The sequence below is a fragment of the Podarcis gaigeae genome (genome assembly GCF_964106915.1).
Source record: "Podarcis gaigeae genome assembly, chromosome: 1".
Taxonomy (NCBI): domain Eukaryota; kingdom Metazoa; phylum Chordata; class Lepidosauria; order Squamata; family Lacertidae; genus Podarcis; species Podarcis gaigeae.
The window spans coordinates 109062382-109089648 of NC_139678.1; the positions used below are offsets into that span (position 1 = coordinate 109062382).

The 27267-nt window shown below is 45.0% G+C and overlaps 1 protein-coding gene across 1 annotated transcript in view; it reads right to left on the minus strand.

Annotated features, from left to right (window-relative positions):
* LOC310827442 (sodium channel protein type 2 subunit alpha-like) overlaps positions 1-27267 on the minus strand; it is a 72717-nt gene that overhangs the window by 25366 nt on the left and 20084 nt on the right. Inside the window, exons 6-18 of the mRNA XM_083703498.1 lie at positions 26736-26864; positions 24716-24807; positions 23261-23524; positions 21091-21154; positions 18820-18961; positions 18388-18594; positions 16197-16469; positions 13586-13936; positions 12906-13038; positions 11840-12078; positions 3756-3929; positions 2890-3246; positions 1945-2430 (exon numbers count right to left, since the gene is read on the minus strand). Of these exons, the coding sequence (XP_083559624.1) occupies positions 1945-2430; positions 2890-3246; positions 3756-3929; positions 11840-12078; positions 12906-13038; positions 13586-13936; positions 16197-16469; positions 18388-18594; positions 18820-18961; positions 21091-21154; positions 23261-23524; positions 24716-24807; positions 26736-26864 (2911 nt within the window). The remainder of the gene's footprint in view (positions 1-1944; positions 2431-2889; positions 3247-3755; positions 3930-11839; positions 12079-12905; positions 13039-13585; positions 13937-16196; positions 16470-18387; positions 18595-18819; positions 18962-21090; positions 21155-23260; positions 23525-24715; positions 24808-26735; positions 26865-27267) is intronic.

The following is a 27267-nucleotide window of genomic DNA, read 5'->3' on the forward strand; positions in this document are numbered from 1 at the left end:
GCACAACTGGCCATAGGAATTCCCCATTTTGGTGAGATTTTGTTGGATTTTTACTTACGTTATTTGCAAATTTGATGCAAACCAATGCCTTAATATTTTAAAATGAGACTTGGACCAGATAGGCATTCAAACAGAGGTTGCCTTGAAACAGAGGAGTGTCCTCTGACAACATTTCAAATAGAGAGCTGCCCTCTATAAAGTAGGATGTAGGCTTCATTTGGCTAGGCTTCATTTATGTTTTCTATTCATCAATGCCGCTCACTGAGATTACTGCCACATTAGACAGCAGTTTATAATAATGTTAGGAGATCATTTCTTTGGCCATTCTGACTCATGCTGGAATCAAATAAATTTTTTGATGTCAAGATGACCCACTGAATACAGCCAGCTCTAATAAATACCTGTCAATAATTGTGCACATCGCCAAACCACCAGTCAGTAGTAAAAACTACAAATCCTGCATATAAGAAGAATCAAGTCTATGGAAGCAAGAGATTGGGACGAAAAGAGATACTTCTGTCTAAAATAGGAAATGCCATACTTTAAAGCTTTTCCCAATGAAAACCATACATTTCCAAGGCAAGATCACCACATAACCTAAATAGATGTCCAGATTTCATTTTTCCTGAATTTATGTCATTTTATTCCCTTCCATAAAAAGTTTTGTTTGCATCTTTTCTGGAGTACTCATATAGGTGACTAAATAATACTCAAGAACTTGAATACTTGATATTTCGGTAGCAATCTATCAAGTAAAATGCTTCAAGGATTATTCAGCACAGCTGCAAGCCCAAGTACTTAGATGTACTTCTCTGTTCCTTCATGGGAAGCACCTTGAAACTACTCCAGGCTTAAGGTCCCCCAGAATAGCACTCCATGAGGTGCGAAGGGCTGCTACTCAAACTATCTCTCTCACACACGTATTCCTATGTGTGGATCAGACACACTTTCTGTTTGCACATGAAGGGTTTGGATCCTGGCCAGCCCATTCCCGTAGGCCTCTGCCTAGTGCGGTTTTCCTCAAAACCACTTTACATTTTCTTTTAGGTTTCAGTGATAGTCTGAACAGTCGTTTCCCATTAGCACGGATGTGAGGAAAGCAGGGCAGAGCTGTTTTTTTACATCTAAGTTAACAGTCTCTCTCTCTCCCCCACCCCACTTTTGTTCAGCTTTTTAAATACCAGCTTCCGGGGGAATGCTCTAAGGAACTTGAGGTGTGTGGCAAGGGGGCATTATTGACTCCAACTCTTCTACACCCTTACAGACACCTTCCCTGAGCTTTCACCTTCTCTGATGAGGCGAGCTCTTCTACCATTCAACCTGATGTTCTGTTGCTACTGCATAGCAGAGCATGAAAGATGAGTTGCAAGACTCTCATGTGCAAGAGAACATGGGGACATAGGAAGTTGTCTTATACTGGCTATAGCTCCATCTAGCTCAGCACTGTTGACACCAGGAGTAAGCCCATCAGGAGTAAGTTAGTACATAGGTCTGATTCAACCTGTAGGGTCTCCCCATTCAGCCCCCATCCCCCTCTCCTTGCCCTTTCCCCTATAAGGCTTGGGGGGAATCACCTCCTATTGGCCCTAGTAGGAGTATTTTTAAATGATCTGTGAGGGAATTTTCAGGGTGGGCTCATAGCTGATAAGGGAAATTAACAGCCCCCTCCTCGTGCACCATGACCCCCACACATTCAAAATTTCACACCATGGGAGAAATGTCACCATTGTAAACCAAACACACGCTTACAATAAGAAACTAATAAGCAGTAAGAAGGTTGCTATGAAGTAAGAACTGCCTAATCTTGCAGCACTGCGACATGTGCAGAGACATAAATACGACAATGTCAATAAAATACATTCAAAATTGTATTTTTCATTAGTTTTCAGCTTCATTTCACATGTGCTTGTGTATATATATATGTGTGTGTGTGTAAAATCCTACCTCTTTGCCTTCTTCAATTTCAGATTCGCTGCTAAATTCCTCTGTATTTATATTTTCAAAATCCGACTCTCCAACTGCCATTGGTACAGTCACAGTAAGGCCTGGATTATTTATGAATGACATATAATCATTTTCATCAATAATGTATTTTTCCACACTGCTGCCTGTGCCCACACCACTTGTGGTTCCATTCCCATCTCTCAGGTAATTAACGTCTCTAGTTATTTCAACCATCATATGGTTGGAAATGTAGTTGTCTTTCTTGTTGCTTAGTTCTTCGAGCGCTTTGATATCCTCCACAGCTTTCTGCCTCCTGACAACGCCTTTTTCGACAACCTCTCGTAATTTTTTCTTTACATAATCTACTCCCTTTTGAATTCTTGCGACAGCAATCTGAAGATTGTTTATTTCGTTATCGTCATCAGTAGCAGCGAGGTTATCTGAACTAAAGGAGCTCAGAAGCAAGGCCAGAAAGAGGTTCAGTACCTAAAAGGTGGGGAAAAGAACAAAACCAATACAGGTTTCTATTGTACAGAAAAAGAAGATCGACAAAGGAAGAGGAGGAGGAGGAGGAGGAGGAGGAAGGAGACACACACAGTGGGCCAATCAATAGATCACTTTGTTTTAAAACAGTTTCTCAGCCTATTATCGGGGAGATCCTACGTACGGCTGCATTTTTTCTAAAACATAATGTGCATAGATAGAGAAGCACTTTTGTTCCGACACATAGTTTCTCCTCTGTTTTTCTCATGGCAAACTAAAATAACATATTTTTCTTCTGTGGCCAACTTGTTCTTCTAAGAAAACTGGCCTTGTAAAACCATTCACATTAATACTATGCAAAGCTTAATAAGGACCCAGAGTCAAACTCTGGCCTAGTGATTTTTCTACAACACAGCGTTTATTGGCCATCCTAATATTTTTCAAAAAGCCTGATTTACATACCACGAGGTTTCCAATCACCATGACCAGCATGAACACAATGAGGCACATGGTTTGACCTGCAACTTCCATGCAGTCCCACATGGTTTCTATCCATTCTCCACAAAGGACTCGGAAAACAATCAAGAAAGAGTGGAAAAAGTCGTTCATGTGCCAACGCGGAAGCTCACAGTCTTCTGCAATCTTGCACACACATTCCTTGTAGCTTTTGCCAAACAGCTGCATGCCCACCACAGCAAAAATGAAGACAATGATGGCCAGGACCAAAGTCAGATTTCCCAAAGCTCCCACAGAGTTGCCGATAATTTTGATCAGCATATTTAGTGTCGGCCAGGATTTTGCCAATTTGAAAACCCGGAGCTGGAAAACAATAACAATAAGACATTATCATTACTAGTGAAAATACTTCTCCATGTGTTTTGTATTTTAGCTTCAGAAATGAAAACATAATACATTTGGTCAAAATTTAGAGAGAGAAGGAGGAACAAACTGCTTATATACATTTAGTGGAATTTAGGAAATGAATGAGAAACAGGCCACATACTGAGCATTTATAACTGCATTCACATATTTTTTTTCCATTGCAATTAGCATTTGTACAGTAGCCATCAGTTCACATTTGGTATACCGTATGTGTCAAATCCTTTTGGAATGACATTTGTTTTATAGACTAGATTAAAGCATGAATTCAAGGAACATGGTGGAGTTACTAATCAGTTAATAAATTTCACAAGCGATACTTATTAAATTCAAAACAGTAAAAAAGTTTGATCTCAGTTTCTTTCAAATACGCCAAAGCCAATATTGCATTCTGCCTATAAACACTGGAAATTATGTGAAAACTTGTGTTGTACTGTTTGCACATTTACCAGTCTGAAGGATCTTAGGACTGACAACCCTTCCACATTTGCAAGACCCAGCTCCATCAAACTCAAGCTGACAATGATGCCATCAAAAATATTCCAGCCTTCTTGGAAATAGTAATAAGGATCCATGGCTATTATCTTGAGGACCATTTCTGCAGTGAAGATCCCAGTGAAGACCTAAGTGCAAGTATAATGAATTAGTTTACACTTCATTTGAGTTCTTTTAAATTAAACTAGCCCAATTGCATACTAAGTTTACAAACCAAAAAAATTATTTGAAACGAAGTATAATTGATTCCTAAGGGGCTCACCACTTTAAAATGGTGAGTTTAGGGTGGTCTTTCATTGTGGCATCCTGTTGAATGAATGCTAGAACAGCATTAGGATAGCAATCTCTCTCTATATATTATTCACATCATACTGCATTTCATATTCTGGAATGCTGTCATAGTAAAAAAATAGGGTGGCAGATATTTTCAGGTAACATAGCAGAAAAATGCTCTTATCTTCGATATCCCTAACATTTGGGTCATTTTTTAAAATGCTTTTGCTTGAACTTTTCATTTCTGTGGAGACATTCTCCTGTCACTTCTGAAGCCCCTTCAATTAACGTTTTTCTGTTAAAAACGAAACACTTAATTTTAATACGATTAATTTTTTAATTATGTAGAAGTAATCAAGGTCTTTCATCGTAATTTCCTTTGGCTGAAAAGGAGAAGAAGGAAAAGGCTCATAATCAATTGCCAAGCTACAAAGCAGGCCACCAAATAATAGTAAATTAACTTCCTTTGGATGGAAACCAACAAAATGAGGTTAAGAGATTAAGAGAGTAAAAGACTTGAGGTTTTTAAATGAGTACCAGCAGGGAGGACATTGTGAACCAGCATTCGTCCCTAATTAAAGTTAATACAGTATGAAGACTGCTTCAGATGGGAGTACCCTACAGCACGTACCTGTTTCCCACATACGTTTTAAAACAAGTGATCGGTAACACAAATATTTTATTGTTACCACAAACTCCAGCTTGCTAAAGGTGCTAAGAATTGCAGGTATGTGAAAATTCCCGGGGTTACTGAAGGAAGCTATGTGTGGATGTGATCAGTGTTTCTGCGCAAGTGCCTCTGGAATATGAACCTAGCAATCCTGCACACTCCTGATACACTCACAAGAGGCCCACTGGCCTTTGGGAACCAGCCCTAAATTAACTGGAAAACAGGTGGATTGCAAGGTTAAAGTCACACCTCACATGCTGAAGTAAATGGTCTGAGTACTGTAGTCTGTTTCGATTTTCTGCACCGCTCACTTGCACCTTCACCCTAAGATACCCACAATGGGGATTTAAGAATTCTTTTGATGGCCCCTAGAACACTTCATGATGCAGCTTATAAATCAATTGTAATAATGGTAATAACAGAAAAGGGTGGAACATAATACAGTGTGCATAGATGGCATGATCTAATTATATCTGGCACTAAGGGCACCAGCCAAATGTGCTGTTCTTATGCATTCTGAATCAGCACCTCTAAATCAGTAGGTCATTCGCTGGAACTTGAACAGTGTTAAATTACACAGGTATGAATATTTATTCTATTTGTGTTCATGTTTCACATTAAAAGCTGATATAGTTTCATGTCCTAGGAAAATGAAAGGTCCATAAAGGTATAATTTCTGTCTGGGGACGTGAGGACATAAATGGGGACTTTCAGGTCAACCACTGATATATTAGAATTAATTTGGATTATCAGAATGGTACTGTTAAATATTCCACCACCACACTACTAAAGTGGCAACATTATTATGATGGTCTTTTTTCTTATTTTAAAGCACTTTTTGAAATATTAGGTTCCTAACTAATTTGTTTTACTGAACAAAGGTAATGAGATGGCAATGTGATCTACAAACTTTCCAGCGTTGCAGACAATTCTGCGCTGGAACAATGGTGGCACGGCTAAATCAGCTTGTGAAAAAATTATATAGGCTAAGCCTAAGTGTTGCTCCACAAATGATCTCTGCAAAGCAGCTTAGATTACATGGGCTAAGATTCTCTAATATTGTCAAATAACATTCGTAATCGCATTTTCATTAATGAGAGCCTAAAGAAGCGAAGGTAATAGGGGTGGGATGCAAAGAGAGCCATCTGTTTAAGAGCTTTGCATAGTCATTTCCCGCTAGTCTTCCCAATGGCTTTGCTAAGGAGACCCACACCTGTGGAATTAGGATGGTGATTATTCACAAACACAGTGCAATCAGACTTTAAAAAGCACACAAAATACACCTGTTTGGTTAACAGCAGTGATTTTTAGGGCATTAGCAACTAGTTGCCTTTATTGTGCGTAGCTTATTTTCAAGTGAAAGACGGTGACAAGTTTGAAGTAGATATTTCTAGTTACCCACAAGCAGGCCTTTTTTTTGCAGCCGGAACTCACTAGAACTCAGTTCTGGCACATCTCAGGTGGGCACTACTATAAGAGTTCTGGTGATTTCTGGCACAGTTCTTTTCAGAAAAATAGCACTGTCCACAAGCATTTCTTTTATCCTGTAGGGCAGGAGTGGTGTGTCTAGTGGGGCAAAACCACAGCAATAGTGCCCCCCGTGCTATTTTTCTAGGGAACACACCTCCCTCAGAAGACCCAGCCTAAAGGCGATCTTTTTGAGCTGGGGGGGTGCATCCCCTTGGCAGCCAGAAGCTTGTTGAGGCTGCTCAGTTGAGGCAAGGGGGAGCTCCTCCCTCAGCAGGGTGGGGCCTGGCTCAGCTGAGGCAGGGAGGGGCTTCCACGCTTCAGTTGAGCTGCTTAACGAGCTCCTCCCTCAGCAGGATGGGGCCTGGCTCAGGTGAGGCAAGGAGGGGCTTCCGCGCTTCAGTTGAGCAGCTTAACGAGCTCCTCCCTCAGCAGGGTGGGGCCTGGCTCAGTGAGGCAAGGAGGGGCTTCCACGCTTCAGTTGAGCAGCTTAACGAGCTCCTCCCTCAGCAGGGTGGGGCCTGGCTCAGGTGAGACAAGGAGGGGCTTCCGCGCTTCAGTTGAGCTGCTTAACGAGCTCCTCCCTCAGCAGGATGGGGCCTGGCTCAGGTGAGGCAAGGAGGGGCTTCCACGCTTCAGTTGAGCAGGTTAACGAGCTCCTCCATCAGCAGGGTGGGGCCTTGCTCAGCTGAGGCAGGGAGGGGCTTCCACGCTTCAGTTGAGCTGCTTAACGAGCTCCTCCCTCAGCAGGGGGGGGGCCTGGCTCAGGTGAGACAAGGAGGGTCTTCCATGCTTCAGGTGAGCTGCTTAACGAGCTTCTCCCTCAGCAGGGGGGGGCTGGCTCAGGTGAGACAAGGAGGGTCTTCCATGCTTCAGGTGAGCTGCTTAACGAGCTCCTCCCTCAGCAGGGGGGGGGGGGCCTGGCTCAGGTGAGGCAAGGAGGGGCTTCCACGCTTCAGTTGAGCTGCTTAACGAGCTCCTCCCTCAGCAGGATGGGGCCTGGCTCAGGTGAGGCAAGGAGGGGCTTCCACGCTTCAGTTGAGCAGGTTAACGAGCTCCTCCATCAGCAGGGTGGGGCCTTGCTCAGCTGAGGCAGGGAGGGGCTTCCACGCTTCAGTTGAGCTGCTTAACGAGCTCCTCCCTCAGCAGGGGGGGGGGGCCTGGCTCAGGTGAGACAAGGAGGGTCTTCCATGCTTCAGGTGAGCTGCTTAACGAGCTCCTCCCTCAGCAGGGGGGGGCCTGGCTCAGGTGAGGCAAGGAGGGGCTTCCACGCTTCAGTTGAGCTGCTTAACGAGCTCCTCCCTCAGCAGGATGGGGCCTGGCTCAGGTGAGGCAAGGAGGGGCTTCCACGCTTCAGTTGAGCAGCTTAATGAGCTCCTCCCTCAGCAGGGTGGGGCCTGGCTCAGCTGAGGCAGGGAGGGGCTTCCACGCTTCAGTTGAGCTACTTAACGAGCTCCTCCCTCAGCAGGATGGGGCCTGGCTCAGCTGAGGCAGGGAGCGGCTTCCACGCTTCAGTTGAGCTGCTTAACGAGCTCCTCCCTCAGCAGGATGGGGCCTGGCTCAGGTGTGACAAGGAGGGTCTTCCATGCTTCAGGTGAGCTGCTTAACGAGCTCCTCCCTCAGCAGGATGGGGCCTGGCTCAGGTGAGGCAAGGAGGGGCTTCCACGCTTCAGTTGAGCTGCTTAACGAGCTCCTCCCTCAGCAGGATGGGGCCTGGCTCAGGTGAGGCAAGGAGGGGCTTCCACGCTTCAGTTGAGCAGCTTAACGAGCTCCTCCCTCAGCAGGGTGGGGCCTTGCTCAGCTGAGGCAGGGAGGGGCTTCCGCGCTTCAGTTGAGCTGCTTAACGAGCTCCTCCCTCAGCAGGGTGGGGCCTTGCTCAGCTGAGGCAAGGAGGGGCTTCCACGCTTCAGTTGAGCTGCTTAACGAGCTCCTCCCTCAGCAGGGTGGGGCCTTGCTCAGCTGAGGCAGGGAGGGGCTTCCGCGCTTCAGTTGAGCTGCTTAACGAGCTCCTCCCTCAGCAGGGGGGGGCCTGGCTCAGGTGAGGCAAGGAGGGGCTTCCGCGCTTCAGTTGAGCTACTTAACGAGCTCCTCCCTCAGCAGGGTGGGGCCTTGCTCAGCTGAGGCAGGGAGGGGCTTCCATGCTTCAGTTGAGCTGCTTAACGAGCTCCTCCCTCAGCAGGGGGGGGGCCTGGCTCAGGTGAGACAAGGAGGGTCTTCCATGCTTCAGGTGAGCTGCTTAACGAGCTCCTCCCTCAGCAGGGGGGGGGCCTGGCTCAGGTGAGGCAAGGAGGGGCTTCCACGCTTCAGTTGAGCTGCTTAACGAGCTCCTCCCTCAGCAGGATGGGGCCTGGCTCAGGTGTGACAAGGAGGGTCTTCCATGCTTCAGGTGAGCTGCTTAACGAGCTCCTCCCTCAGCAGGGTGGGGCCTGGCTCAGTGAGGCAAGGAGGGGCTTCCACGCTTCAGTTGAGCAGCTTAACGAGCTCCTCCCTCAGCAGGGTGGGGCCTGGCTCAGGTGAGACAAGGAGGGGCTTCCGCGCTTCAGTTGAGCTGCTTAACGAGCTCCTCCCTCAGCAGGATGGGGCCTGGCTCAGGTGAGACAAGGAGGGGCTTCCGCGCTTCAGTTGAGCTGCTTAACGAGCTCCTCCCTCAGCAGGGGGGGGCCTGGCTCAGCTGAGGCAAGGAGGGGCTTCCACGCTTCAGTTGAGCTGCTTAACGAGCTCCTCCCTCAGCAGGGGGGGGGCCTGGCTCAGGTGAGACAAGGAGGGTCTTCCATGCTTCAGGTGAGCTGCTTAACGAGCTTCTCCCTCAGCAGGGGGGGGCTGGCTCAGGTGAGACAAGGAGGGTCTTCCATGCTTCAGGTGAGCTGCTTAACGAGCTCCTCCCTCAGCAGGGGGGGGGGCCTGGCTCAGGTGAGGCAAGGAGGGGCTTCCACGCTTCAGTTGAGCTGCTTAACGAGCTCCTCCCTCAGCAGGATGGGGCCTGGCTCAGGTGAGGCAAGGAGGGGCTTCCACGCTTCAGTTGAGCAGGTTAACGAGCTCCTCCATCAGCAGGGTGGGGCCTTGCTCAGCTGAGGCAGGGAGGGGCTTCCACGCTTCAGTTGAGCTGCTTAACGAGCTCCTCCCTCAGCAGGGGGGGGGGGGCCTGGCTCAGGTGAGACAAGGAGGGTCTTCCATGCTTCAGGTGAGCTGCTTAACGAGCTCCTCCCTCAGCAGGGGGGGGCCTGGCTCAGGTGAGGCAAGGAGGGGCTTCCACGCTTCAGTTGAGCTGCTTAACGAGCTCCTCCCTCAGCAGGATGGGGCCTGGCTCAGGTGAGGCAAGGAGGGGCTTCCACGCTTCAGTTGAGCAGCTTAATGAGCTCCTCCCTCAGCAGGGTGGGGCCTGGCTCAGCTGAGGCAGGGAGGGGCTTCCACGCTTCAGTTGAGCTACTTAACGAGCTCCTCCCTCAGCAGGATGGGGCCTGGCTCAGCTGAGGCAGGGAGCGGCTTCCACGCTTCAGTTGAGCTGCTTAACGAGCTCCTCCCTCAGCAGGATGGGGCCTGGCTCAGGTGTGACAAGGAGGGTCTTCCATGCTTCAGGTGAGCTGCTTAACGAGCTCCTCCCTCAGCAGGATGGGGCCTGGCTCAGGTGAGGCAAGGAGGGGCTTCCACGCTTCAGTTGAGCTGCTTAACGAGCTCCTCCCTCAGCAGGATGGGGCCTGGCTCAGGTGAGGCAAGGAGGGGCTTCCACGCTTCAGTTGAGCAGCTTAACGAGCTCCTCCATCAGCAGGGTGGGGCCTTGCTCAGCTGAGGCAGGGAGGGGCTTCCGCGCTTCAGTTGAGCTGCTTAACGAGCTCCTCCCTCAGCAGGGTGGGGCCTTGCTCAGCTGAGGCAGGGAGGGGCTTCCGCGCTTCAGTTGAGCTGCTTAACGAGCTCCTCCCTCAGCAGGGGGGGGCCTGGCTCAGGTGAGGCAAGGAGGGGCTTCCGCGCTTCAGTTGAGCTACTTAACGAGCTCCTCCCTCAGCAGGGTGGGGCCTTGCTCAGCTGAGGCAGGGAGGGGCTTCCATGCTTCAGTTGAGCTGCTTAACGAGCTCCTCCCTCAGCAGGGGGGGGGCCTGGCTCAGGTGAGACAAGGAGGGTCTTCCATGCTTCAGGTGAGCTGCTTAACGAGCTCCTCCCTCAGCAGGGGGGGGGCCTGGCTCAGGTGAGGCAAGGAGGGGCTTCCACGCTTCAGTTGAGCTGCTTAACGAGCTCCTCCCTCAGCAGGATGGGGCCTGGCTCAGGTGTGACAAGGAGGGTCTTCCATGCTTCAGGTGAGCTGCTTAACGAGCTCCTCCCTCAGCAGGATGGGGCCTGGCTCAGGTGAGGCAAGGAGGGGCTTCCACGCTTCAGTTGAGCTGCTTAACGAGCTCCTCCCTCAGCAGGATGGGGCCTGGCTCAGGTGAGACAAGGAGGGGCTTCCATGCTTCAGGTGAGCTGCTTAACGAGCTCCTCCCTCAGCAGGATGGGGCCTGGCTCAGGTGAGGCAAGGAGGGGCTTCCACGCTTCAGTTGAGCAGCTTAACGAGCTCCTCCATCAGCGGGGGGGGGGGGGCTGGCTCAGGTGAGGCAGGGAGGGGCTTCCACGCTTCAGTTGAGCTGCTTAACGAGCTCCTCCCTCAGCAGGGGGGGGGCCTGGCTCAGCTGAGGCAGGGAGGGGCTTCCACGCTTCAGTTGAGCTGCTTAACGAGCTCCTCCCTCAGCAGGGTGGGGCCTGGCTCAGGTGAGGCAAGGAGGGGCTTCCACGCTTCAGTTGAGCTACTTAACGAGCTCCTCCCTCAGCAGGGGGGGGGCCTGGCTCAGGTGAGGCAGGGAGGGGCTTCCGCGCTTCAGTTGAGCTACTTAACGAGCTCCTCCCTCAGCAGGGTGGGGCCTGGCTCAGCTGAGGCAGGGAGGGGCTTCCACGCTTCAGTTGAGCAGCTTAACGAGCCCAAAGAGCATGGGGGCTTGCTCAGTTGATGTGTGTTTTCCCCACATGCCAGCTGTTAGCTAGGAGGCTGAAGGATCTCAGCAAAGCCCCGCTTCACCTCTGGCTCATAAGGAGACCCTCTTTGGAGTCCATAGAGAATGTCCTGTTCGGGCTCTGGGATGGCAGTGAGAATTTGTTGAATGGGGGCTCTGCCACCCACTTTCGGGGACTCCTGGGGGGTTTATAAAGAGAGCCTGAAAATCCAGCCCTTTCCTCCAGGGGATTAAACCTGGTAATCTTGGAGCAGGACTTTTACAGCACGTTTGCTAAATAACTTTCATCAGGGAAACCCAGTGATGCTCATCACTGATTTAATTTTAGATAAAACAAAATTTAAAAAATTCCGTCCAGTAGCACCTTAGAGATCAACTAAGTTTGTTATCGGTATGAGCTTTCGTGTGCATGCACACTTTTTTCAGATAATTTTAGATGCCACTGAAAATCTCCCCGGTTACTCAGGGAATTTTTTTCAAGATGGTGCTACATATCTGGATTCTGTGCATCTTGATTCTGGTACATTCCACTGCTTTTTACTTGGCTTCTCTTTTTAATTGAGTTACATTTCAAAATTCTTGTATACCGCATTGTACATTGCCTTAAGGATTCCTATTATAAGATCACGTGAATAAATACTTGTTCACATACCAGGTTTCCAACATAAAGGACATGGTTGAAATAGGGAGTCATCGGATAGTGCTCCATAGCCATAAACAGCGTATTCAAAACAATGCAGATGGTGATAGCAAGATCCACAAATGGATCCATCACTATCAAATTCATGATGTGCTTCACTTTTAGCCAAGGAGGCCAGCAATCCCAGATCAAGAACGTGTTTGCAAATCTATACCAGCATGGTGGACACTTCTGTCTGGATTCTTCAAGTTCTGGAAAAAGATTTTATAGGCAAGATATTTGTTAAAAAAAATAAAAAATAAATCGGCTTTCTGCAATGAACAGCCAGAACTATACACTACATAGGATTATCTGATTATTACAAAATTAGATGGTTGCTGGCTGACGTTAGAAAGTTTGTTAGCTAAAAATGAGAATGTTACAGGATACTTTTTTAAAAAAAACTGCTAAGGGATTTTTTTTAAAAAAAAACTATAAATGATTTATCATTTTAAGTTTCGATTATTTGTAATTCCAAAACTTGATGCTTTTACTTACCCTTGTATTGGATTGCCCATTGTGGTTGTTTTGTGATTTATATTGTAATGGGCGTTGCCCACAAACAATAAAAATCTGACTGGTGTGTACACAAGGCTACAATTGTCTTCCCTTGGTTTGCCAACCACTGTCATTTTGAAGCGTTAGCACTTAGATGAGGTAGATGAGGCACAAGTTTTGGTACAAACTAATTGCTTCTCATGCCACTAAGAACAGGAAGATTCTTTTCTTCTTTGGTGCATCAGAAATACCTGTTACCCAGGAAGGCCAGGCATGCCATCATTAGAGACGATGCAAAAATCACCTGAAAATCATTTTAACAGCTGCCTGACAGGGAGGTGGAAACAAAATTAGGGAATTTTACAAGGGCTGAATCAACTTGAATCACTCTAAATAATGGAAATGCTCAATGAATGCCTAAGGGTTCAGCACTTAACAATGCTTACTTTCCACTGAAATAGAAGTGGCCCTCTTTTAAGAGTGTGATATCAGCACAATACATGGCCAAACATATTCCTGCCCCCCCCCCCCAACCAGGTACCTTCCATGGTGTTTGTGAGTATACTGGCTATACTCATGGCTCTTTGCCTTGCTGCAGATTCTTCCATCAACTCCATCGAAATCTGGTAAGAGCTCAATCTTCTTTTTCTTATTTCTGTTTCGGTGGTGGTACCCTGAAAATACAATTGTGGCCAATATAATTCCAGGAACTCAAGCCATAAGTTATATAAATGTGACCCCCAACATATACGATGATCACACCAAGATCTGAGGTTTTTTGGTGGTGTTCAATACGCACAACTTTGCATGTGCTTTAGTGGTGGTGGTAGCCATCTAGGAAAATCAGAGGCCGTATACACAAACAGAGGCATCATAATGTAAGGCAGGGATGGGGAAACCTGGTTCACATTCCATTCTGGGCTACCACCTGACGGCACATGCGATGAATGTAATTTTTGCTTTTACCCCAGTAGTCTACTTTCTAAATACACCCTTCTATCTCCATCCAAACAACAAGCATGATTAAGAGTTCATGGGCACATTCAAGCCAGGAAGGAAACTCAGGGGGAAAAGATGAACCAGTGGTGGGTGTGGCCTGGAGAGAGTTCTGAGGGCCAGACAGAGTTGTTCATTCGGCCCCTGAGCTTGAGGTCTCCCACCGGGGGTCTAAGATGTGAGAAACATGCCAGATGCGACAGAGTGGAATAGGAAGCTTCTCACCTCCAGCAGAAGCTGCCCAGGAGGGGATATGAGCCCAGGAGGTCCTCCCGCCAAGGAAACGACGCCATTGCAATCCACGGTGCTGTGCATCTTCCCGTTCACCGGAATCGCCGGCACCATCCTTGACGACAAGCTCGCCTGGCTGGTGTTGCTGTTGCGGCGCTCGCTGTTGTGTCTGTTTGGGACAAAGAGAGAGTCCCTTCTGCTCTCGTTGTCCTCGAGGGTGCTGTGCTCGTCGTCAGCAAAGTCGTTTTCCGATCCTATGTCCTTTGCTCGGCCTCTGAAGCTGAAAATGCTGGTTCTGCTGTTGCGCCTCGGGGAAAACAAGGAGCCGCGAAGGCTCAACAAAGACTGTGAGGGGGGTGGGGGAGGGGAAGAGGGGGAACAACAACACAGTTAGTATTTCGAACCACTTGTGGGTTGTTGTTGTTTTAATTGCTTTTGACTTAAAGGTAAAGGGACCCCTGACAATTAGGTCCAATCGTGACCGACTCTGGGGTTGCAGCACTCATCTCGCTTTATTGGCCGAGGGAGCCGGCGTACAGCTTCCGGGTCATGTGGCCAGCATGACTAAGCTGCTCCTGGCGAACCAGAGCAGCGCACGGAAACGCCGTTTACCTTCCTGCCAGAGCAGTACCTATTTATCTACTTGCACTTTGACATGCTTTCAAACTGCTAGGTTGGTAGGAGCAGGGACTAAGAAACGGGAGCTCACTCTGTGGCAGGGATTCAAACCGCCGACCTTCTGATCAGCAAGTCCTAGGCTCTGTGGTTTAACCCACATCACCACCCGCGTCCCGCTGTTTCAGGATACTCAACTTGGCTTATTCTTCCATAGACCCAGATCTCCCCTGGTCTTGGGAAGGATGCTAGCTCAGGCAGGAGAGCTTTGCCTGCGGAAGTTTCAATCCCTGCAACCTTAATAGTGGGGTAGGAGAGCTGGGGGGGGGGGAAATCATATCGGGCAACCAATGTACCCCCTTTAGTTTCAGAAACTTCATGGGTAGACGAGTCCAAAAAGCCTGGCACACAATTTTTCACAGCCCTCTGGCAGCTATGACGAGGCTTAGTTTGTTCAGAACTGGGTATACACTTTGAGTATATATTAGTGTTCATAGATGGACCATAGATGGACCAATTATTCAGTATAAGGGGACTTCTATGTTCCTATTCAAGTTTTGACACCCATTTACACAGCCCAGGCTTGCTTGTTCTTCTTCAACCCATTATGCAAGGCAACATTGTTAGGCAAAATCCCCTCAACCATTTAATTATACATAGCCATGACCCACCCTGCATTATCCTCAAGGGGGATCTTTCAAACATCAGTAGATGCTTCTGAAGGCAAAAGAAAGCATATTAAGTAGGCGGCTGTTGCTTACTGCTTTGGGGGAAGCCCAATGGCTAAATCCATTTAACTTGAGATCTATTAATCCACCATTTATTAATCATACTGTCTCATCAATTAATGCTTTCAAGCAACATCCAGCAGCCACAAGAGACCTGAAGATGGGGACTTTGCCACTGAGAGAAGGGGGGGGGGGAATCAATTTTTGCTGGACACGCTTTTATTTAATTGCACAACAAGAAACTCCTTAATGGAATCTTTTACTCCCTCTCTGCATATTTCATTAGAAGTACTCATGAATAAATAAAGTCATCACTAGTACTGGGAGGTGGGGAGACAATCCTTCTGTTAAGATTTATTACTCCTGCTTCTGAATATGCTTTCGGATCTAGTTACTTTAAACTTCCAGTAATCCCCGGACTAGTCTGATTGATTTTCCTATTGGTTCTAAAGATACTCTGAAATTAGAGGTTTGAAGTTCCTGGCTTAGCAACTTTTATTTTAAACCACCATTATATACATTACAACATTTCACATGTAAATTTCACGTGGTGGTTAAGATGGAGATAAACCCTTTTATGATATTTTGTTCTGCATATGTTTTTAATATGTTTTATTTTATTTTTGCTATTTGATCTTTTCGTTTGACTGTAAATTGCTTCAGGACTTTGGTAGTGGCAAGTTTTAGAAATAAATGTATAACACCTACACCTATGTCTTGGGATCATGTAGCCCCCACTCTGTTCCCCCGACACTAAATTCGGTACTGGAAGGAGAGGTAGGACTGCCACAATGGGGTTACTGTGGTGGTGGGGCAGCCTTTGCTTCCACCTCTTATTTGTCCTCAAATGTAAATATTCACTTATATGGGAGAAAGTAAAAGGATGCACTCAGGGACACTGTTGAGGTGAGGATGAAATATCCCCCTCTGCCATTGGTGACCCCCAATATCTTCAGGCTTTGCCTTCTTTCAGCTATGACCCAGATTGCATGCTTTTTAGCTTGTTCCATAGAATTCAGTGGGAAACACTGCAAAACAAAGCCAGTCTCTATTTGAATGCCTTGACTTGGACCAAAAAAAGGAGAAATTAATAGTCTTAATGGATTTTCTATAAGACCCTAATTATGGAGCATAGCAGGCCTCTTGTGGAAGAGAGTTGTGCAGTTGTGGGGCCACCATGAAAAGGGCTCTGTCCTATTCCTTATGACCTGGGATATACATGAAAAAATTTGCCTCAGAATTACATAGCTTGCATACTTTACCTGGTGAGTTGAAGTCCTTTTTTCATAGGATAGTTGAGCTCCCCTTCGGATACTGTCTTCCGATTCAGATTTAGGAAACTGTTCAGCTTCGGCCCTATCTTCTTCTTCCAAAAGTTCCTTCTGCCTTTTTTTCCTCCGCCTGTTCCTCCTTTCTTTAGCACTCTTGGTGCTTAATTTAGATGCCTCTGAAGAACTTTCCAAGAGCTCCCCCAATCCTCCCACGCCGCTGAAATCTCTTGATGCCATCGATGCTGCTGCCACAGCTGCTGTTGTCTGTTGTGTTACAGTGTCAGGTAATTAGCATTAGTTGGATTACCACATTAAATCATAACCTTAGAGAGATTCATTATTGCTTCCAAGGGTACACAGTCACAAAGCAATTACATACAAATGTCAATAATTAGTGCCTCTCTATTTGGAATAAAATAATGCTTGCTTTCTTCTTTTAAGGTAATGAAGTTCTCTGACAATACAGTACAGCATAGTTGTCCCTGTAGTTTTTAATAAGTTAGCCACCAATGGTATGTTGCCTCTGCTTAGAACATGCCTATTCCTCTTATAGTCCAACAGAGAGCCATTAGCTCCCAATCTTTTCTCCTTCACAGCTACTTCCACCAGGCCATGTTTCTGGAACACACCAGCCAATTCCACCCTACTATTTAAGAGTTGGTAGTGAAGGCCAGCGGATCATTAGTTATTTGCTTCTGCAGAGTTTTTCACTTCTAGTCCTCCTATCCCTTTGATGAGTCACATTCATTGATAAGGAGTGTCTTCACCCCCATCGTTCAGCCTGCCCTCCACAGCCAAAGCTGGGCTCAGAGTTGCTAACATCATATAAATAAGACGATATGCATAACACAAGAGATCAATCAATTAAGATACATCCCACAGTTAACATTAAAATTAACATTAACATTAAAAGTGGACATGTGGCAATCTTCAGGTTAAAATTGGAAGCAGTTAATACTCGCCAAGACCAACTGTTTCCACTGATATTATAAGGACCTATGAGTGGGCTGGGAACCTCCTTCATGCTTGTTCTTATACAAAGAGAAAATGAGTCAGGCTGACCAAAGGCCTGGCGGAACAGCTCCATCTTGCAGGCCCTGCGGAAAGATTTCAAATCTTGCAGGGCCCTAGTCTATTGTGAAAGAGTGTTTCACCAGGCCGGGGCCACGGCCAAAAAGGCCCTGTCTCTGGTCAAGGCCAGTCTGATCTCCCAAGACCCTCCTGTACACTGTTCAGACTGGATCATGCCTGCAGGCCCTGTCTTCAGCTGCTGCACTTACAGCAGTCCCATACTGCCCTTCACAAAGCTGGAGGAACATGAGAAAAGTCCCTGAATGCCTGATTGGGAACTGAGACCACACCAGGGTTCCCTATCACACATAAAACTGTCTCCAAATAAAGCCCCATTCATGGCTTCAGTCAACCACACAGAGGTTAGGGGTGGGACTAGCATATGTGCAGCCTAGTGAGTACTGCCCCACTCTCCTTCCTCGTGTTTAGCAACCATCCCCTGACCATTAGGTCCTGTTTAGGGCAATCATCCCCTGACCATTAGGTCCTGTTGTGACCAACTCTGGGGTTGTGGCGCTCATCTTGCTTTATTGGCCGAGGGAGCCGGCGTACAGCTTCTGGGTCATGTGGCCAGCATGAATAAGCGGCTTCTGGCGAACAAGAGCAGTGCACGGAAATGCCGTTTACCTTCCCGCTGGAGCGGTACCTATTTATCTACTTGCACACTTGACGTGCTTTCAAACTGCTAGGTTGGCAGGAGCTGAGACCGAACAATGGGAACTCACCCCGTAGGGAAGCTTAAATCCAATGCCAGCTGCAGATTTGGAGGAACGTTGCCCCTATTGCCCAACCCTGGCCATTCTGCCTGGCTCCTGCAGTCACCCACTTCTTCTCTGTTGGCTGTCCAGAGGGAAAGGGCTGGAAAGTCAACTAGCTTCTCTGGCTCCTCAGTCCTATCACTCCCACTTGGCCGAGAGAGAGGGAGACCAAGCATGCAGGCTAGTAAGTGGCAACAAGAAGGAGAACATCAGAAGGTCCAGAGAGCTCTGGATGTCAGTGAGGGCCTTGGCAGGTGCTGCCCAGGAACATAAAAATCTGATAAGATACAAGTTTATGTCAGCGCATTATAGCAAGTGCATTACAAGCAGTGCATTTTCCAGAAGAAAGCTACCTGGGCTTCTTCCTGTTGCTTTTTCAGCTGCTCCAGCATCTGCTGGAACTCGGCCTCCTTCTGCTCTGCTTCTTCCATGGTGGCTTGGTTCTGCTCTTCATAGGCCATGGCAACAACAGCCAGGATCAGGTTGATCAGGTAGAAAGAGCCCAGGAAAATCACCAGGACAAAAAAGATCATGTACGTTTTGCCAGCAGCTCTTAAGGTCTAGTGTGGGGAGAAACAACAAGGTCTCACCGGTTAGGTTTTCTGCCGATGATACTGCCTTGCCTATTCATCAACCGCATATTGTAATGACGCCCCAAATATGCATAAATTATAACTAATTGCTTCAGGTTTTGCGTCAGGTTTTTTGAAAAGTCACACACAGGAAGAAAGAAAGCCCCCGCTTTATTATCATACATACTAAGCTTGCCTCGTGATGGTTCTCACCAGTTGGTAAAGGTTTTCCCAGTAGTCCTGAGTCATCAGCCGAAAGAGCGACAAGAAGGCCCAGCTGAAGGTATCAAAACTTGTGTAGCCATAGTTGGGGTTTCGACCAGCTTTTACACACACATATCCTTCCGGACATTGACTATGAAAAAGGAAACCATGGTGAAACACAACACAATATTTCTTTTGCTTCCATTGTGTGGTATTTTCAAGGCCACATTCCCCCCCCCCTAAATTGAATGGTTTGTTTTCCTAGTTGTTCTTCAGAATTAAGAGGTTAGATCCAGACCAAGTTAGGTGCGCTTAGAGGTCCCATTAAAATGAATGAAACAAACCTAGTCTTTGCTAACTCAAGTCCATAGATTTCATTTAGGAGCAATGCGTGCCTGGGACTGTAGTCCTATTCCTACTTACCTCAGAGTTAAGCCCCACCAAACTCACTGGAACTTACTTCTGAGTAGACATGTCCAGGGCTGCACTGTAAGTCTGCTTATTTCTGAAATGAGGCTTTGTATCTACATATGCCTTGGAAGTATGTTTTATAAGGTAATTTTGGCTTCAAGCCTTAGTTTGCTGTGAATTGCCCCAGGATTAGCTGACCAAAGCGTCTAATCTTTCATTTCCAAAGTTATATCATAGAGTCTACAAGATTCCATTGGGAGTCTACAGGATTTCATTCAGAAAAAAAATATATACAGTTGTATTTTTAAAGATAAATCTAACATTAACATTAACATTAAATTCGGCTCACACATGAGACGAAGGAGTGTATGTCTCAGAATCATCATGCCATTCAATCTGTTAAGACTTTTAAGTTGCCACAGGGCACTTGGTCAATTTTTTATGCAACAGACAAACACAGACAAGCTTCTGGACTAATAATGAAACATTTATGATTAATTCCAAGGCCAAATGCTCATGGAATAATTTAAATGCAACTCAAATATTTTATCACCTCATTTTATTATTTCTAATTGGCTCTCAAGCAAACATTTAGCTACTGCAATGACTCAGCACAAAGCTAAAAGGGCTTGTTTAATAGGATTGAAGTTTGGTAGAGCCATGCTTTGCTCCAGAGTCGCTTTTAAGCCTTTCATTTCTCTTGACTATCTATATCCTTAATTTCGATCTATATTCTTAATTCCATGTTACTTATTCATTGGTTACATAGGCATCTTCACTATGACTATACCTCTCATATGAGGTATGAACAAATAGCATCCAACGACCACTAGACACAGACAAAATTTTGGGAGAGCCTTTTCAAATGGCAAGAGTCTGCAACAGCCGCACATCTGATCTTCTTTAGTGGCTTCAGGGACACGGAACAAACAAGGCCTCTCTGTCAAGACTCTCATCTGGGGTTTCTTAAGGCCACACAGCCTCCCTAGAACTCCCTGAATGCTTTTGCCAGGCCTTGAAACCCAATCATGCTTCTTGTTTGCCTGAATAGAGGGTAGAGCGAAGATACTACCCTCCCGAACAAAGGCAATATTCACGATCAGTGTTGTGCGCTCTTTTGCCTCTGGCCTCACCCACCACCGGCTCCCTAAAGCTTGTCCATAAAGGAAGGTGGCTGAAAGAGCTTCCCTACCCCCAAGTGAATTAATCAAGGGAGTTAGGTACAAAACCAACCACCTTATGACATTAAAAAGGCAGATAAACGTGCCACATTGCAAAAGAGAGAAGGCTTAGGCTTAGGCTGGGAAATCCCTATGTCATGCGTAGGGTTGTCAGCTCTAACCCATGAGCTAAAGATAGGATCATAAATAGCCACACACACACATACACACACACACACACCCTGCCCCAGCCAATGCAGTTTTGTAGAAGGTGACCTCTGGAATCAGAAAGCTGCTCTAGCAATTAAGCCCAGATCGTTTCAAAGGAGATAATTGCTGGCATATGCATACTCTTCTCTCTCCCCTAGGAGAAACCCGTGCACCTAATTGCCAAATTGCTTTATTATCTCACTGAATTTTTTTTATTTTATGGAGATTAAGCCAGTAAATGTATTTCCAAACAACCTATCTTGATCCTCTATCCTAAACTAGATGCCTTATTTACATTAGGTTATATTCTAGCCTGGTATGGGCACATTCTGGACTCTTAGGACTGCTTGCGAAAGGGTATGTGTGTGTGTAGTTGGCATTGCTCACTCATACCAAAGCTCCGATCAGATGCCGGAGTGTTCAGGTACCTCTCTGTCAAGAGGCTTGGTGCTCCTTAGTTTTATTGTAGAGAATTCAACGAATTATTAGAAATTCTTACCCAGCATCAGAGCTGTTGCCACAAAGCAGGGCATCTCTTTGTCCTTCCAAAACATAAAAATGACCTGATTTTGGGGGGGAAAGGATAAAGAACTGTATTTTTCAGTCGTTGCTGTTAGGAAACACAGATTCATATAGCAGAGTTTGGAGAAACTAAAAGATAAAGTGCGAGATTGGTTACATTACGCTCAGATCAAAGAGGTTTTCAAGATGGATAAAAAGATAGGATTCCAGGTGGAAAAATCAAAGTTGGAAACGGAATTGTTAGAACCTAAGACTAAGGTACTTTCAAGAATGTATAATTTGCTGCTAAAATGGAATACACAAGATGAAACAGTTAAATCGGCTATGATAAAATGGGCACAGGACATTGGGTACAATATCATGTTTGCTGACTGGGAAAGGTTATGGACCACCGGGTTGAAATTCACGGCATGTAATGCCTTGAAAGAAAATATTATGAAAATGATATATAGGTGGTACATGACCCCAGTCAAGCTTGCAAAAATATACCATTTGTCTGATAATAAATGTTGGAAATGTAAAGAAACTGAAGGAACGTTCTTTCACCTCTGGTGGACCTGCCCTAGAGTTAAGGCTTTCTGGGAAATGATATATAATGAGTTGAAAAAGGTATTTAAGTATACCTTCCCTAAGAAACCAGAGGCCTTTCTTTTAGGCATCATCGGCCAGAGGGTGTTAAAGAAGGATCGGACATTTTTTATGTATGCAACAACAGCAGCAAGGATACTTCTCGCCAAGCACTGGAAAACCCAAGATTTGCCCACACTGGAAGAATGGCAGATGCAACTGATAGACTATATGGAGTTAGCAGAAATGACTGGCAGAATCCGAGACCTGGGAGAAGAGGCTGTGGAGGAGGACTGGAAGAAATTTAAGGACTATTTACAAAAATATTGTAAATTGTATGAGTGTTAAGAAAGATGTAAGATTATTAATAATATGGCACCATTAAGATAGTTAAAAGGAATATGAAGATAAATGAAAATATAAGAAAAGACAAATTTTGGATAAATATTATGCTAAAATTAAGCTTTTAAGGTTTGGGTAAAATTATCTAAAATTAGGGACACAATATTGGAAATTATAATATAAGAATTGAAACAAGGTGATAATTTGCTGGGTAAAGTTCGAAAAACTTAGAACGCAGGAACGAGAGATGTGAGGCAGTCCAAAGAAGTGAAGAAAATGTGGATATTGAAAAAATCATATGTTATTTTGTTTGCTTTTTCTATTGTATTAAGAAAACCTTTAATAATTTTTTTTTTTAAAAAAGGAAACACAGATTCATATAGAACTATAACCAAGTGATTTGGTCCCCATCTTGTCTTTCCATTTGCAGAGCAGCTCAAGATCCAGTAGGATTCCCTCTGGAGGAAGGGGAGTGGGAGAAGCCATTTTTAACAACTCCCCTTCCTCCCGGCAGCTCTCAGTGCCACCTCCCCTGCTTTTCTGATGGGTCCCATGGGCTGGTCCCCTACAGCAGCCTTTTGGGGAGAGGCAGAGTAGGCTGCAAGGGGAAGGGTTATCAAGGGAAAAAATACCTCTCCCATTCCTACCCATAGGTAGTCTGGATCCCACCAAAGGAAAGAATACAAATATTTGTTTCGGTTTGTTTGTTTTAAAAAAATAACTAGGAATCTCTCTCCCAATCACTGTTGTCTTGGCACTTGAGGGCTAAAGGCTCCCTATTGATTAAGAGTAAGAAATCTTAGTTGATTACTCACTCCAGAGTTCACTGATTTGAACTGCATAAATTTGTGCATGAATAACAAGAAAAGTTCTGAATAATAATACTCTCTTTTTTTTAAAATTTTAGGTGATAGCACGTCTTAAAAGATGCATTCCCTCCTGTGCAAGAGAGAAGGAGAAATGCCTCCAGTGGTGGCATTTGTTGCTTGTGCCTTTTGTAAGTGCGTATTAAAACATGACTTGCTGATTTTTTTATATATAAAAAAAAGAAATTTGCTGCCTGATTAATTGGAGGAGACCATTTTGTCAGCAGATCAAAAGGCTTTTAGCCAGGTGAAATAGCCAACTGCTTGGACCAAATGTTGCACCCCTAATTTTAATCTTTCAGCTTTTTTTTAATATAACTTGCATAACACACGTCCTATGTAGGTGTATATATTCGTATCAATCATGCTTACTTTCTTCCTCAATGTACTCCTCCCAGTCAAAGGTGCTCTCTGTAGTGTTAACAAAGGTACCATTTTCTCCCACTGTGCTATTATTGAAGTCGCTTTCAAAAGTAAAGTTTTCAGGTGGCCAAATCAGGCACTTATGCCTCAAGTTCCCCATGAAAAGCTGAAGCCCTATTAAAGCAAATACACTCAGACAAAACACAGTCAGGATCATCACATCCGAGAGCTTCTTCACTGACTGAATTAGGGCCCCCACAATGGTCTTCAGGCCTGCAAATGGGATCGAAAGACGTATTAATATGTATCAAGCATTCTTCCATCCTATTTAAAATGCCATGCAGAAACAGTGAACAACATCTTGTTTGCAACATGGTAAAGCTTAATGAACAGTACCCCAGAACTTGTGGAAACGCATGAAGAGCAAAAACTGTCCATGAATGCACTGTGTACATTGCATTAAATGTACACCGTCCCCCCCCCCCTTTTGCAAAACAAGAAGCTTTCTCATTCATGGAATGCCAACATATAAGAATAGCATTTAGTAAAAAAACAAAAACGGAAAACGGAAAAAAAAACCAGCAGCAGCAACAACAAAGTAAACCCTATTTTTTCTTCTCTTACAAAGCATTTTCACCAATCACAATCTTCTTCGCCCCACCCACTCCCCAAAGGGGAAAAGAAGAAGAAAAATAGGTAGGGAATAAGATCCCAGGCTATGTTCACATTGACATTCATTAATATGTTCCCAAGCAATGTTTATTGAAACAGGTGAGTTATAAAATAAAATAAAATAATAAAATAAAATAAAATAAAATAAAAGCTTTCACAGCTTAATTCAAATTTTGGCCATGCAGCACGATCTTATGCATGTTTACTTGGAAACAAGTTCCACTGATTTGGTGGGGCTGATTCTCTAATAAGTCTGTTTAAACAGAGCCGTAGCTAAGGGGCGGAGTCTAGTCAGGTTTTTTGCCCAGGGTGAAGCCCCTAAAGAGGTGCCATTGATGCTCCCAGCCTCTGTGTGTGTGTACACAAATGCATATGGGTGGGTGTGTGCCAAGCTGAGTCTTTGACCCAGGTGAAATAAAGCCTATTTTCGCCCCTGGTTTAAGATTGCAGTCTTCAGACAATATGTGCTAAGATATATGGCAATATAAATGCCGGAGTGTTAAAGCTGTTTAGTGTGGAAGGGGGAAAAATTGTCACCTTTATGCAGCAACAACAGTAAAAAGCAAACCCCAAAACAAAATGTAACGGATAGGCTGTGCATTCTGTAGACGTCTCATGCAATTGTTCGCTAAACTCGAAGGCTGATTTTGCAAATTAAAATAAATGGTAGATTTGAAAAGACAAGGGATCTTCCGATTCCTGACTTTTAGCAATATGGGCAGTGATTAATGAGACTAGTGCTAGAAATAGTGGAACTGAAAAATCAGCCTCCGTGTTTAACCTAGCTCTCACCTGGAATGACTGATATTGTTTTCAATGCCCGGAGAACTCTGAATGTTCTCAACGCTGAGACATTGCCCAGGTCCACAAACTCTGTCAAATATCTGCAATAGGGGAGTTCACACACAAACACAATGACAGCACACAAAAAACAGTTGGAGATACAAGGGGCCTGACACTTCATCAATCCACTCACTTCTTACCTGGGATTACAGAAATAGTTTTCAAAGCTCTCAATACTCTGAAAGTTCGAAGAGCTGAAACATTGCCTAGGTTTACAAATTCTGTTACATACCTGTAGAATTAAATCACAGTTACTCAGAATTGCAGAGCTCAAGCTAATGACTTGGGGTCTTTCATCAAGACCAACTTGGTGATTTGAGCTTTTGAAATATTATATTAAGCATAAGGTTCATATTTACAAACTGACACCTGCAATTAAGTTTCGCCAAAGTAAAACACCCATTCTGAACCTGAAAAGTTGAACTAAACTAATTTAATATATTAGCACGTTGTCAAATGATGGTTCCTGGAATGCAGGACATGAAATTAGCATTCCTAAAATGTAAATAAACAAGTAAATAAACATCACTTTTGCTGTTTTGTATATTGTGAATTGGAAACTTTACTGATAGCAGAATTTGTGCTTACTTCAATACATGCCTCTTGGTATGGTATATATTGGGATGGGGAAATCTGCTGTCCTTTGAATGTTGTTGTTGTTGTTGTTTTAATAATTTTTATTAACCGACTAATCAAATCAAATCAAATCACATCACATCACATAAATTCCGAATTACAAAGCCGAATTTTAAATGTTTGTTGGATTTTTGTTGGGGAGACCCATATTTCAAGTTCCGAAGGGGGATTCCGATCATCTTCTTGCTGCTGCGTTAATATCCACAAATCTGTCCAAATAATGTTCATAATTCTATCCAGTCTTATCTTGCTGTTTGCACAGCTCATCTTGTTCGTATATTTTTCTTTTTTTCTTTATGATCTCCTCTGATAATCTCCTTAAGCAGGTAAACACCAATTATAATCCTGTGTGAATTTTTCCGTTCGTCCAATCATCATATCAAGATGGTTTCCATATATCATCACTTTCATAAATAACAGCACTCTTTCCATCATTAATCTCACAAATCTGTCGCTCTTTAGTCCCTCTGAGGAGGCTCACCCACAATATAAAAACAGCTCTGTTCCTCCTCCCAGACTTAAGTCTTCCGACAGAACTTGCCAAAATGGCAATGGTATTTTTTGCTGCGTCATTCCAAAGCTCTTATGCTTCCCACAATCTTCTTGAAACATGCTTTGGTTAGAAAATTATCTCCACAGTCTTAAATCCACAGCTCAAGTCATTTAAATGGCATTTCTGACTTGTGACTTGTGGGGGGGGGGGATTCTTGGTTAATCACATAGAGAAAAGAAAGGAGAGTTCCCCCCCTCCCCCATCCAGTCCCGTTGCCGAACATACCGAGCCTTGGTGTGTCTTCTCATGATATATTCTTGTTCCTCCGACCCGTCTTGTTTATCAGAGATCTCCTCAGTTAGCAGTCTGTACTCCCCCTTCTTCCTTGAAATATGTGCATTAGCTCCTCCTAATTGTTTCTTTTGAAGTTGCTGCAGCTAGAGGCGCGAATCAGAGACAGCGTCCAGGAGTGCCAAGATCCGCACAAGGGCTTTCTGCCTAGGGCACCCACCCCCACAAATTCAGGGGTGGTATAGGGCACAGCAGGCAAGGGCAGTCCCCCCACACTCTTGGGGGGCAGGGAGGCTGTTTACTCCCATCACAGCCTCTTAATTACCTCGTGTGGGTCGGAGAGATGTTATTGTCAGCCATCTTCCGATGCGCCCCTAGTGGCCCCGTCCTTTGAATGTTGTTGGACTACAACTCCCATTAACCGTTGTGCATTGGCTACATTGGAGTTGGAGTCCAGCATCAGGAGGCTAACAATTTCCCCAACACTAGTACAGACTGACACTAATTCCATGCCCTTATAAGCTTTTAACAAATGGTTAAAGCACTTACGCCATCAAAATTACACTGAAGTCGAGCCAATTCCATGGGTCTCGAAGAAAAGTGAAACCTTCTAGACAAAAGCCCCTTGCGAGAATTTTTATAAGTGATTCAAAGGTATAAATTCCAGTGAATGTGTACCTAAAGGCAAAAAAATAAAGAATTATTGTTGACTTCCTTTTATTCTCTGTAATGAGGATAAAAGCAATAGTTTTAGACACCTTGGATGTACCTGAATCAAAAAGCAAAGGGCAACCCTAACTGATCTGGTTCAGCAGCTATGGTGCTACATTTGCATCATATTTAAGAAATACAGAAGCCCTTTCGACCACTGAAACCACCAGGGCAACAGCCAAAATTGTACTACATAATGTATTCTACCACACAACTGCTTAATTGTTCTCACCAAATAAGGATAATCTCAAATAACCCATTCTAGCATGTATGCTGGTGGAGAAATAGATGATAGATAGATAGATAGATAGATAGATAGATAATCTTTATTCGCATTAGCCAACGGCCATAACAACATAAAACAAGCAAT